Source organism: Letharia columbiana (genome assembly GCF_014066305.1).
Source record: "Letharia columbiana isolate WasteWater2 chromosome Unknown Sc0000046_s0, whole genome shotgun sequence".
NCBI lineage: Eukaryota > Fungi > Ascomycota > Lecanoromycetes > Lecanorales > Parmeliaceae > Letharia > Letharia columbiana.
This window is the reverse complement of record NW_023501090.1, coordinates 255,790-268,739: the sequence shown is the minus strand read 5'-3', so window position 1 is coordinate 268,739 and position 12,950 is coordinate 255,790. Positions and strand designations below refer to the sequence as shown.

The following is a 12,950-nucleotide window of genomic DNA, read 5'->3' as shown; positions in this document are numbered from 1 at the left end:
CGGGGGTGCTACTTCAAACGGCAGCTTTCCATGGAAAGTGTAACTAAGGGATGAGCATGTGTGCTTGTCATTTGTCGGACATCCTTTCCAATGCTCCAGCGCACCGCAGTACCATGAGACGCTCTAGGGTATCTACGAAACATGGGTTCCAAGTCTATACGAGACGCCAATAGTCCATCTGCCTCATCATTTCTCCTTCCTCAACTTCGCCATTCGCGGCGTGGATCTCTAACCTCTCTCTCTAGTGCTAACCAACTCGACAAGGGAGCTCTCTCCCAGGCTCTTGACCAGATTCATAGCACCGCGAGTCAGACCGAGACTCTCACAACCTTCAACGAATACACGTCGCCCCCAGCCTCATCCTCTGGACCAGATACCAAAGGCATTGCAAGCGAGCTCCAGGGAGGCTTGAGTGGGCTCTACAGCAGATTCAGGGCGTCGGTTGGAAATGTGAAAGATATTGTCAACCTCGCAGCTGAAGATGTGGCGGAAGAGAACGCGTCCTTGAAGAGCCCGAGAGCGGCCACATATAGTCCGAAGCCGCTTTCTAAGCATGTGTTCGAATCTGCACGGGACCCAAGCTCCTCCAACAGTACTACCCAAACCACGTCGGCCCCAGGGTCCGGGCGACAGTCCCCATTAGGCATCGTGGACACTGAAGGAGAGCACAACGAAACAAAGCAAAGCCTCAAGCCGTTTACAAAGTCTCTGGTTAGCGCCAGTACCTCGGCAAAATCGGCAACGGGAGCTCTCGCTGCACTCAAATCATCCTCCGTACCGCCGGCGCAAGTTGCGCAGCCGATTACGATCAGTCCAGCGTTAGTGGATGTCAACATTAGTACAGTGAAAGGAGTAGGCGCCAATGCAGATTCAGTCTCTGCTGCCAGAACAGCAACTCCTACCGAACCGCAAAGATTATCACGAAACTTCCGAAGACAGAGCTATTTGGCTGAACCGCTTGCTCAGGGAAGCGTGGATGCCTCTGTGTCCAACCCTTCACAAGGCCTCATATCAAGGAATTCAAGCCAAGGTGTTCCTAAGCAACAAGGAGATGAACCAGTACCCAATGACGCCAACAGCGCTTTCAAATCTCCTGATATACCCAGGGTCCTTGGGACGCGAGCTATGTCTACGGACAGCGTGCGCCGCTTTCCTGACCTCGAAGAAGGATCCGATGAGGCGGCATTTACTATGACAGGTTCGTCATCTGACCCGAAAAACACCCACATGGGTAGACCTGCTATGGTAGTCTCGAATTATGGCAATGGGCAAGATGATATGTTCAGCGTTCCTGACAGTAACAACACTAGAGGTGCAACAGTTGACGACGCTGCTAAAACAGGAGGGGGATATCAGACCATAGGTGTGGCAATACGGAAGACCGTGGCGCCACCTCTAATCACTAGGTCTCATCCGTCTCCTCTGAGCATGTCTCGGGCCTCTTCCCATGGTACCGAAAGCTTGAACAACTCTCCACTTCCGACAAGGTCACGAAAACGCCCTGCCGGATCACATGAGACACTTCCACCTCAAAGCAAAAATTCCCAACATATAGCATCAGCGGCGACTCACCGTGATTCTAGGACTATGAATGTATTTTCTCAAGTCAAGAACAAGGTCTTAAACAAAGAGTATTGGATGAAAGACGAGAACGCGAGGGACTGCTTTTATTGTGGAGACTCATTCTCAACGTTTCGGAGAAAGCATCATTGTAGTAAGTCCAACTGTTCATGTATTGTTTGGCATTCAAGTGACACGTGCACAGGGACATGCGGTCAAATATTTGATGCAAAATGCACATCTCTTCTATCTGGAGAACACTTTGGACAAGCTGGCATGCTGCGTGTATGCAAACCCTGCGAGGGCATCATCAAAGGTGATGACGACTCCTCGGAGATATCGGATGACGGCAGTCTTTCCATACGTGGTCTGAGACCTAGACATGGCTCTACAGGAGCGGGTGATGTCCTTGCCAGTCCTGTACCTACTGCAAGCCCAACCGCTACAAAGGGTTCTCGTCGAAGTCCAAATCAACCAGATCTTACGGTTCCTATGATGTCGATTCCAGCGACTCGTAAAGCAGGCGGGGACGCTGGGAACAAACCTCTTGTCCTAGAAATTGAGGCCGAGCGAACACTATTGCGGCCTTCCTCGTCTCGGTCTCTCAAATCATCTTTTGCCGTTAAGTCATTCTCGTCGGGCCACCGACGCTTCAATTCGCGGCATCAGTTCCAACGTAGCTTTAAGCCGGTCAATGAGGACAACGCTCCGTTTCACCAGAGTCCCGTGAGCGACAAAACAATCGCTGGCCGATTGCCTGCTTTTCACGATGATAATATCATCGATCCCGATCTGGCTCCATATCTGTCTGACGAAGGGTCGAGTGGTGATGAACAGGTGGGCATTATGGCTGCCTTGAATGGTGATGGGCTGTCTCGAAGTCATGACAACGAGAGGCATGCATTTTCTGGACTGCTTGCTTCCTCCAGGAAGGCACGATCAAGGGCTGGAGACAAGAGCATCAGTGGCGTCACCTTTGCTAGTAGGGATGCAGACACCCATAGCCTGAACAGCTCAAAAACAGCAAATATCTCTCGGTCCAAAAGAAGAAACCATAGCGTCGCAGGCAATCCGCATCTGCGGCCTTCGCCGAGAGGCCATCGAGGCAGCGCAGCAATAACGAATTTTGGCTTGAATATGCATGAAAGCCCCAGCACCTCTAATCTCGCACAAGTAGCCTCGTCCGCAGAGTCTGTAGTAGCATCTCGAATGATACGGAGCTCGTCAATGAGAGGTGCTGCTGCACCTGCCATCGAGTTGAACAATGCAAGTCTCCGTCATGTTCGGAAATTGCTGCATCAACTGCTACAAGATTCTAATGTGCCGAATGTCGCCAGTTGGGAAAAGGCACTTGTGCCTATCCTACTGAGAGCCACGGATGACGTCAACCCAGATGTGCAAAATGGCGACGATATTGACATCCGACACTACGTGAAGCTGAAGAAGATACCTGGAGGACGACCTGGCGACACTGCTTATGTCTCAGGACTAGTTTTCACCAAAAACCTCGCCTTGAAATGTATGCCCAGGAGCATGTCCCATCCTAATATTTTGATTTTAACGTTTGCCCTCGAGTACGCCCGTCATCAACAGCATTTCATGAGCCTCGAACCAGTCATAAGACAAGAACGAGAATTTTTGCAGAACCTTGTAAATCGCATAGCTGCTTTGCGACCGCAGCTCCTACTGGTAGAACGCAACGTCTCAGGCCTCGCGCTGGAATTTCTAGAGCAGGCAAATATAGCTACAGCTTACAACGTCAAGGCGTCTGTGCTGGAGGCTGTGTCTCGATGTTGCCAGACTAGGATCATATCATCGATTGACAAGCTTGCAATCAAGCCTGCGCAAGCCGGGAAATGTGCAAGTTTCTATCTCAAAACATATGTCAATGAAGGCAGAAAGAAGACCTACATGTTTCTCTCTGGTTGTGCGAAGGAGCTTGGTTGCACGATAGTGCTTCGAGGGGACAACGATGCAACGTTAGCTAAGATGAAGCGAATCACCGAATTCATGATATACGTCGTCTACAACTTGAAATTAGAAACCTGTCTCATGAGAGACGAATTTGCATCAATCCCGGCAAACACGGAAATCGGATCTACGCCTCCAAGCAAAGACAGCCTACCCAAAGCCTTTCGACATCTTCTCTCCGACAATCCGAACGGTGAGAACAGCCGTATCGGAACCTCTTGGCAGAGACGAAAGGAAAGCAAAAGCGATACTACTGCAGATGTTTCCAATGCTGACATTCTCAACACCCAAGGTCCAGAAGGACAGCAAGCAGAGAAACCAAAGATCAGTCTTCCCGACGACGATTCTGTTCCGGAAGATGTTCCGATGCCCACTTTCTATGGCGACATGGTCGAAGAACACCAAACCAAGATACTTTCCGCTTCTCCTTTCGTCAAATTCATGCAGCCGTACCTCTTGATGCGTGCCCGAGAGCAAGAACGTCGACTCGCGTATCTAAAGCGTTTGAGAGACCAAGACATCTTAGAAGAACAGAATGTCGATGAAAAGGCAAAACGCGAGAAATTCGATCTCATCAAGCCGGAGATGGTCCACGAAAGGATTCGCACAGCATCTAAGAAAGTACGCGAAGTACTACATGCTGTACATGATGCCGAGTATGACAAGGCTCTCCACAATTACCAGACTCAAAGCAAGCAGTGGGAAGCTTACATCGCAGGCAACATCAACTTATTCGATCCTTACGCACACCAGAATATTGCTGTTCTGTATAGCGTTGTCTGTACAGTCACAACTGTACCATGCTCTGGCCCTGATCTGCTGGCTTTAGGGTTTTACAACGAACATGAAACCGATGCCGATTTTGAAGCAGACTGTACTCTTGGTCAGTACGTGGAAGACTTGTGTCTTGGAGCCAATACTATCTGTACCGCAAATGGCTGCGAAAGGAAAATGTTCGAGCATCATCGACAATATGTCCACGGAGAAGCTCAGCTCAGTGTTTTTGTTGAACGATATCCCTGCAAGCTTCGAGGATTGCAAGATACTATCTTGATGTGGAGTCTTTGTCGGATATGTGGTAAAGAAACGCAAGTGATGCCAATGTCCGATAGCACTTGGAAGTATTCCTTTGGAAAATATCTGGAACTCTCATTTTGGAGCAGCGAGCTGCACGCTCGAGCTGATGTCTGTCCTCATGATCTTCATCGGGATCATCTTAGATACTTCGGCTTCCAAGATGTGGCGCTTCGAGTACACTACGACCCAATCACGCTACTTGAAATCATCGTACCACGAGCCAGGATAACGTGGAAGGTTGACAACGATCTTCGATTCAAGAATGAGCTTTTCACCAAGATTGAAGAACGCCTTGGCAAATTCATGCTATCAGTCAAAGCCCGGATCAAAAGCATCAACACCGAAAGCGTTGTGCCTGAAAAATCCGAAAGCTGCAACCAAGAAGTCGAAAAACTTGCAAAACGTGCATCCGATGAGCATCATGCCCTCGTTCAGAAGCTCAGAGAGAAGTATATGAATTCGAAGCATTACGAGATCATTCCCCTAAACCGAGCAATCCGAGCCACGCAAGAAAAAGTAGCTGAGTGGGACAATGCCTTTGCAGACTTTGATCGCAATTTCTTCCCTTCTGAGAAAGATATTCGACGATTGGCGACTCTCCAACTCAAAAAGATATTCTTAGACCGTGATGAATCGGTCACATCATTGGCTTCTACAGATGACAGCGCAACTATCTCTGTGTCGGAAGAGGCGATGAATGAGAAGACTTCCATGGATGACACTCCAGCATTGCCTCCCCAAACCCGGAGAATGTCTCCAGAAAAGGCACACGATATGCTTGCTGCTGTTGTTGAGAAACATGTATTGATAAATAGCCAGCCTGACCAGTATCAAAGCGCCCCCAACACTGCTGTGCCCAAATTCGAAGCCGACTCGGCGCCTCGTTCTGTTCAACGGGGTTTGGAGAGAGATGATTTACGGCATCTGGACTTAGCAACGTCTACAGACCTCCCAGATAGGCTTGAGATTGGACAAAAATCGACTGTCGTCGACGCGAAGTTAACGGCACCACCTGAGACGGAAGACAAGGCCCCCCAACTATCGGTTGAGCCGCATCCTAGCGTAGACATCAATGAGCCCGGCCATGGGGACAGCCTCAAAGCAACCAATGTAGGAGTTTCTGAACAACCGAAGTTGTTAGACCATAGTCAGACATCTGGTATTCCGCGACCTATCGAGTCTACTCACGGCGCCATAAGATCAAACGTCTCTCCGACGCTTTCTCGCGCTCAGTCGCAGCCTGCCCATTTCCGCCATGAGCAGTCAAACAGCAGTCAGTCTTCATCGGCCATGCTTCCGTCTTTAAGCGCCGATAGTCAGTCTACCAAATCTGGCGACGTCTACGTACCACCAGCTGCAGGCGTCAGCAAACACGTCGATAAAAAGCTCTCAGATCGATTTGGCCTCAATGCTTTGAAGTCTAGTGGAGTGACTGCGCATTCCATGATTCCACGATCAATCGCCAATAGGAGGAAAGAATCAAAAGTTTCCAATCTCGCAAAACATTTTGAGCAGTTAAGCCGCGAATTTGAGAAAGAGCGTATCCGAGAGCGACGACAACGCGCCGCCAAAAGTCGACAAGCGAGAGCCTACCCTATGGCTGCTTCGAAGCCCATCGTCCAAATCTATCGTAATGTACATGAAGCTGTCGAAGAGCGAGAGCCATCAGACGAGGACCTTCCGTCTTCAGATCCATCTCATACTGAGCAGGAAGGGCCGTCGAACACTATAAATCACATGGCGGAAAGTACGGACTCGCAGACGCCGGGCGAGGGTTTCCATGCGGAAGAAACCACAGCAGAGAACACCGAACTTGAGGATAGCAACAACCTTGAAAGCCACGTCGGATCTGACGTTGAGGGCGAAGAGCCTCGAAGCGATGAAGAGCATTCCATTCTAGATGATATTCAAACTCCTGGAGCAGCTGATGAGCATCACGCATTGTCACCTGAAGAAGCTCAGCTCGACATCAAGCTCGATCTACCGAAGCATGAGAAAAGTTCGCTGATGAAGATGCTGACAAACTTCTGGGCTGAGAGATCCGCAAGTGGTTGGCAGCCCCTGGAGTACCCTCTGAACGCGACAGATCACATCTTCGCAGACTCTGACATCATTGTGCGGGAGGATGAGCCCAGCTCTTTGATCGCCTTTGCTCTAGGGTCGGAAGACTATCAAGCAAAGCTACGGAGCATAACAGAAATCACTGAGTCCCAGAACGACCAGCATGGCAAACGCCAGCCGCAAGATTCGGTCTCGAACATCGATGACCAAGTTGAAGTTGAGCGTTCCCTTTTGAGAGCTACAGGCACACATCTCAAATACCAATTTGCGGAAGGCTCAGCGAAGATGCTTTGCAAAGTGTTCTATGCGGAACAGTTTGATGCTCTCCGTAGAAAGTGTGGAGTCTCTGAGCGTATTGTGGAGTCGCTCTCACGCTGTATGAAATGGGATAGCAAAGGCGGTAAAACCAAATCTGTCTTCCTCAAGACCCTGGATGACCGCTTCGTTCTCAAGTCTCTCTCGCCGATCGAGACCCAAGCCTTCCTCCGCTTTGCACCTGCCTACTTCCGCATCATGTCTGAATCCCTTTTCCACGAGCTTCCCTCAGTCATTGCAAAGATGTTGGGATTCTACCAGATCATCATCAAAAACCCCATCACAGGCATCGAGTTCAATTGGTTCCTCCTCGTCATGGAGAACCTCTTCTACGACCGCTCACCCACACGCATCTTCGATCTCAAAGGCTCCATGCGCAACCGCCGCATCCAATCCACAGGCGAGCAAAACGAAGTCCTCCTGGACGAGAACATGGTCGAGTTCATCTACGAATCTCCCCTCTTCTCGCGCGAACACTCTAAAAAGCTCCTCCGAGCAAGCGTCTGGAACGACACCCTCTTCCTCTCCCGTCAAAACGTTATGGACTACTCACTCATGATCGCTGTCGACGAGAACCGCAAAGAGCTCGTTGTCGGCATCATTGACTGTATCCGCACCTACACCTGGGATAAAAAGTTGGAAAGTTGGATCAAGGATCGTGGCAAAAATCGGCCGACCGTCACGAGTCCGAAGGAGTATAAGAGTAGATTCAGGGAGGCGATGGGAAGATATGTGTTGCAGGCGCCGAATTGCTGGCATCAATTTAAGGCGCAGCAGGTGGATACGAGGGCGCTGAGGGCCGATGATCCCGGGGATGATAGGGAGGTCCAGGTTGTGGGGCTCTGATGAATATTTCGTGTATGAGTAGCGTTTGGCGTTGCATTTGTGATGGTTGGATGGGAAAGTGCATGAAGGACAAAAGCATCCTCCTAGGCGGTCTCGTCTGATTAGACCCTTGTTGTATTAGAAAGCGTAACGTGTAACGATCTCAAGAAGCTGTCTACTATGCTCCAATCTCATCGCTTCTGGATGTCGCGGACCTACCAAAGAAGACATATCTACTTCGTTTCCTAGACCCATTATCGTGACCTCTTAGACCTCCAAATCCACCTCCTCAACCATTCCTGCCACCGCATCTCCTTCCCCTTCCTCGCCCTCCTCCTGCATGTCCCAGCCCCTCTTCACCGCCCCCGCGATGCCAGTCAACAGTTCCTCCAGCTCCTTCTTCTTCCTCTCCTTCACCACCTCCTCTTTCCTACTTCCAAGATCCTCCCTTTCCTTCTCCAACCGCTTCAACTCTTTCTTCAACCTCCTGTCCTCTTTCGCCGCCGCCCTAACACGGGATTGTAGAGACGTGTTGGTGTTCAGGGTAGTCGTCAATTGCAGGAGACGGGAAGCGAGTTCTTTGGCGTAGAGGTCTGTTGTTTGTTTCGTGCGTTTTAGTTCGGATTGGTTGGTGGATGGGTCGTCGGAATGGGCTTGTTCGGCGAGGGCGGAGCTGGATTTGGAGAGGAGTTCGGAGCAGAGTTGGGAGAGGACGTCGACGGCGTTGATTGTGTTGACTGTGGTGTGGGGTTGGGAGGTAGACAGTGGGTCGTCTTCGGCGTCGGAGGTGGGCGAGGGAGGAGCGTAGATAGTTATAGGAATGGAGTCTTTGGGAGGTGCGCGAGCTTTGGGCGCGGTGGCAGAGGCGGCCTTTGCTTTTGGTTTGCGAGATGCCGGGACTTTTGTTGTTCTGGTGTTTCGTGAGGGAGATTGAGCGGCGTCGGCTTTGCGTGGTCGCCCTCGTCGCTTCTTTTCGGGCACGATAGGGGTTGGGACTTCTTCCTCTTCTTCAGGTGTATGCCTTCGAGCTTCTTCGTCTGGTTCACCGATGGCATGTTCGGAAATTGGTTTGGCTTTAGGTCTCCCACGTCTAGCTTTGTGCTTGTTCTTGAGTGCAGGTTCTGAGAGTTGGATTTCTGCCTCTTCTTCGGGTACATGCCCCAAACTCTCGGCGAGTGGCTTTTCAATGACCTCTTCCGGTCGTTCTTTAGCTCTAGGTCGTCCACGTCTAGCTGTGGGCTTGCTGTTTAGTTCGTTTCTTGTGGCCAATTGACCTCTTGCGGCTGCCTTGCTGGCTGTCCTATCTGGTGTAGCGAGGTCCATGGGCTTTTTCTTGGGTTTCTGCTGCCCAATCGATTTCCGCTTCTTCCTCTTCGGCTTCTGTGTCTGCGGTTCTGCTTCTTCTGCAGTAGCCTCCGGTTCCTCAGCGACATGGCCCACAGTGTCCGCTTCGGCCTCAGCAGATTCTCCCATACCCTGATTTGCCTCTGGTGCACCTTCTGCAATGCTTGTCTCTTCTCGGGCCTTAAGCTTCCTGTTAGACTTGGTTGTGCCTGCTTTGGCGCGCTTCTTTGGCTGTTGACCAACGGTCACCCGCTTCCTCTTTTTGGGCTTCTCCTTTCGAAGCTCTGCAACTTCTGAACCATCATCTTGCTCCTCATTCACATTTCCCAAAGAGCTTGCTTGGGCTTCAGCAGGTGTCTCCATATTCTGAACTGCATCGAGTGCATCTTCTGCAGATATGATCTCTTTTTGGGGCTTCGGAGCCTTTGGCGCCCGCTTGCTCTGAGCGGAGCTTGCTTTGACACGTTTATTTGGCAGCTCTTCCACAGGAAACCGCTTTCTCTTCTTGGGCTTTTGTGCGATTTCCTGTTGGGGCTTCTCTGCGCTTGGCGTGAGATTGTCAATTCCAGAATCCAATGCTCCAGTGACTTCAGGCAAGTGCGCTGGCTCGCCTCCATCCAACGACACCGCACCAGTGGCGAGTCCCCTGCGTGCTTCTTTTGCCAGAGATCCATCGAGGTCTGTCTCTTCTGCGAGGTCTGGCTTGGGTGTTTTCTTCCGAGATTGGCGAGCTGGCTTGAGCGGACTTCGTGCCTTGGCAGCTTTCGCTCGGCTCGTCGCTTGCTGTCCGATTGACTTCCTCTTCTTCCGCTTCTTGACCCCAGTACTAGGCGCAGCACTTGGGTCAGCATCTCTTGTCCCTAGTCCATCGCCTTGGACCTCTGGCGCATTCGAAAGTACAGCATCTCCCTGTTCCTTCTGGGCCTTGCTGATTTTCCTCTTCTTCGTAGTAACACCCTCTTCATCAGCCTGCGTGACACGAGACGTAGATGAATCCTCAATAATATCGGAAACAGCCCTCTTCGCTGGCCTACCGCGCTTTTTTGTGAATCCAGTGGCCGGTGTCTTCCGTGATAATTGCTGGAGCTGTGTTGTTTCTGGTTTAGGTGTCCGTCTTGAGGATCGCTGCGGAGGGAGCTCTGGCTGTGGAGTCTTACGAGACCTGCCTGATTTGATAGGTTGGAGAGGCTCAGTTGTCGCGTTCTCTTGACCTGGCAGCACGAGGTCGAAGCCAATGTTCTTGACTTGGCGAGTGCTTGTAGCGAGTCAGTATAGAAGCATGCAAGGAAAGACTATGGAATTTACCCTGCACCTCGCTGGCGCATCAATTGGCGCTCTCCTCGATCTTCTGACGCAAGTTAGTAGAAGCTGCTGGTCTTGAGAGTGGATCCACTCACTTGGGCCCATCTCTACAGCGGCGAGGTGCATTTGACTCGGCGGTGACGAACGATGTTACGATGGAGGTAGCTGCGAGGACGCGTTTGTGTTCTTCGGAGCTAGGTCTTGGCAAAGGCGGAATGGAACCCGCTTCTGCTTCTATTCTTCCTAGTCAATAAAATGTTGAGCGAGCACATATGCCAGGGTGTTGGGGGGCTTTTGCGAGGTCTGGTGGGTCGATGGAGATTCGAGAAAGGGTCCGGCACCTAGTCAAAAGCGAAAGGAAGCTAAGAATAGCGGGAGTACCTGAGGTGACGGTCAGGACTCGGAACAGTAGCGGGAGTAAAGGTCAGAATACGGATGTCAGATGAATACCTCTACAGATATTGTGTAATTATTTACAACAAAAGGTAAAAAATGGCAGCTGATCGCCCACAGCCCCAATCTACTTGCATAGTCCAACACCGCAGACGCGAAGACACTAGTACAGTTCGCCATGCCCCTAATAGTGCCAATCCTACCTCTTAGTCTGATCTCGAGAGACCATCGACGCTCACTCTCGCGACGGACTTTCGAGTCCCAACCAGATCATCCCAGCGAAACAGGTGTCATACTGAGGTATGGCCGCCGAGCAGCTTCAGAATGTGTAAATATACGAAGCATTTCAAGAGCTCCGGGGAAACAAGTCATGCCATTCCGAAGCTCTGCCCTTGGAGATGATCAAAATTATACAGAAACAGAAGAAAACAACGGGGGGATCATGGTACTAGTACCCTGATGGCTCAGGGACTGCGAAAGGGTTTCTGAGCTTTACGCAATTTGGCGAGGTGAAGGACCAGATGAGGCAATGCTGTCTTTGGAGGAGTCTGCAAGCATCATTGGTGACCTTATCAATCTTTAGTCACAAACGACAACCATCCTTGATGCGTTGGACGGATGCTCGCAACCTTGTCCACATATACGATCTCTTCAACAAATCATTCAACTTCTGCGGGACGAGTAAGACTGTTCGTCTCTTGTTCGTCTCTAGCCAAAGCAATGTGGATGTTTCAAACATAAACATACAAGTCCAAGACACTTCTTCAGACACGTATGAATACCTTCTGGAAGGAGCTGAAGGAGAGTTAAAGACGACTTTCGAAAGGCAGAGAGCCAAAGCCCGAAGATAGGATCATCGATACAATAAGTAATCGTGCACAGGGCATGTGGGCAATTTCCCCACTAGATCTACAGCTCAGATGCTGATAAGTTCTTGCCGCCAGGTTTAAATGGGGCGAGCTTCAACTGGCCACCTTCCTAGATGGGAGTTATCCATTTCGCCTTCCTGAAAACGTCGAGACGCGACTCGATCAGCTGGATGCCGAAAGTGGCTTACCTGATCTGGTCTCCCTCTACAAGGAGATATACGAAAAAGAACACTCGTGTAGCCTTCGAAGACTGCGAATACGCAAGAGATGCTAACAAGTTTGTGCCCTGCTCTCGAAGACCCCTCTATGCCCATGAACCCGCAGAAGCGGTCTCTCTCAAACCCGACGGTAGCTCGAACAGGCTTGTCCATCGTCAATACGTGCTGCGAATGTGTAGCAATTTCCTTGTCATGGACCGCTGGACTCAAGTTCGTATCGCGCACCTGTCTCTGGTAGAATTCTTGAAGGGCGAAACCCTTGGCGACATGTTCTCGGATAGCTTTACACATGCACAGGCAGCAGAGACATGTCTTTCCTGCTTCCAGCCGGACGCAAGGTTGGTGGCAAGCAAGATTTACGACGGAAAGTGGGATGCGTACTTCTTCTCTGATTACGCCGGTAAATATTGGCTAGCTCACTGTCGGTCAATATTTGAAGTTGAGAGACAACACGGCCTTCAGGGGGAGCTTTTTGCCCAATTTTTCTCTGACGCGCAGTCGAAGCCTACTTTCATTGCATAGATGGGATTTTATCGTGGCGAGGATAAAGTCTACCAGAGACGTACCGATAGTGAAACTGTAGCTTCCGCACCGCTCGGTCCGTCCTTCTCCAGGCTCGCGAAGCTCTTAAAATTCGCGTCCCAGTCTTGGCTGGAACTAAATTTACGGCGCGGCATCACGCGGTGGAGTGGAACAGTATTCTCATGGTTTCACTACTTGTTGAGAGCGGTGCCGATGTAATGCGGTCAGTCAGGACGGAGGAACGCATTTCCATCGGGCAGTGCGTCTCGGGTATGACGAATTTGCAAGTGTTCTTGCCGAGCATGGTAGCGATATTCACAAAAGGGATATCGCTGGACGGACAGCAAGCTATTCGGGTTGGGAAGCCTTGGCTTCTTCAATGCGATCAGCCGGAATGCAGAATCTAGGTGATCGCGTTCGTTTGATTAGAAGCTAGTGTCTGGCAATTGCTCAGGAGTCTCGCGTGGGTCCGTTTCCCTTTCTAGTATCATTC

At 50.6% G+C, this 12,950-nt stretch overlaps 3 protein-coding genes across 3 annotated transcripts; 2 read left to right on the top strand and 1 right to left on the bottom strand.

Annotated features, from left to right (window-relative positions):
- Positions 1-141: 141 nt before the first annotated feature.
- On the top strand, positions 142-7,830 carry HO173_010200 (uncharacterized protein; the record flags this gene model as incomplete). The annotated part of the gene is made up of 1 exon (XM_037312086.1): positions 142-7,830. The coding sequence occupies one exon, from the start codon at positions 142-144 to the stop codon at positions 7,828-7,830; it is 7,689 nt and encodes a 2,562-aa protein (XP_037161100.1).
- Positions 7,831-8,076: 246 nt separating this feature from the next.
- Positions 8,077-10,581, bottom strand: HO173_010199 (uncharacterized protein; the record flags this gene model as incomplete). The annotated part of the gene is made up of 3 exons (XM_037312085.1): positions 8,077-10,408; positions 10,459-10,501; positions 10,551-10,581. 3 exons carry the CDS (start codon positions 10,579-10,581, stop codon positions 8,077-8,079), a joined length of 2,406 nt encoding a protein of 801 aa, XP_037161099.1.
- Positions 10,582-11,453: 872 nt separating this feature from the next.
- Positions 11,454-12,457, top strand: HO173_010198 (uncharacterized protein; the record flags this gene model as incomplete). The annotated part of the gene is made up of 4 exons (XM_037312084.1): positions 11,454-11,620; positions 11,679-11,735; positions 11,793-11,951; positions 12,016-12,457. The coding sequence occupies 4 exons, from the start codon at positions 11,454-11,456 to the stop codon at positions 12,455-12,457; spliced, it is 825 nt and encodes a 274-aa protein (XP_037161098.1).
- Positions 12,458-12,950: the final 493 nt, after the last annotated feature.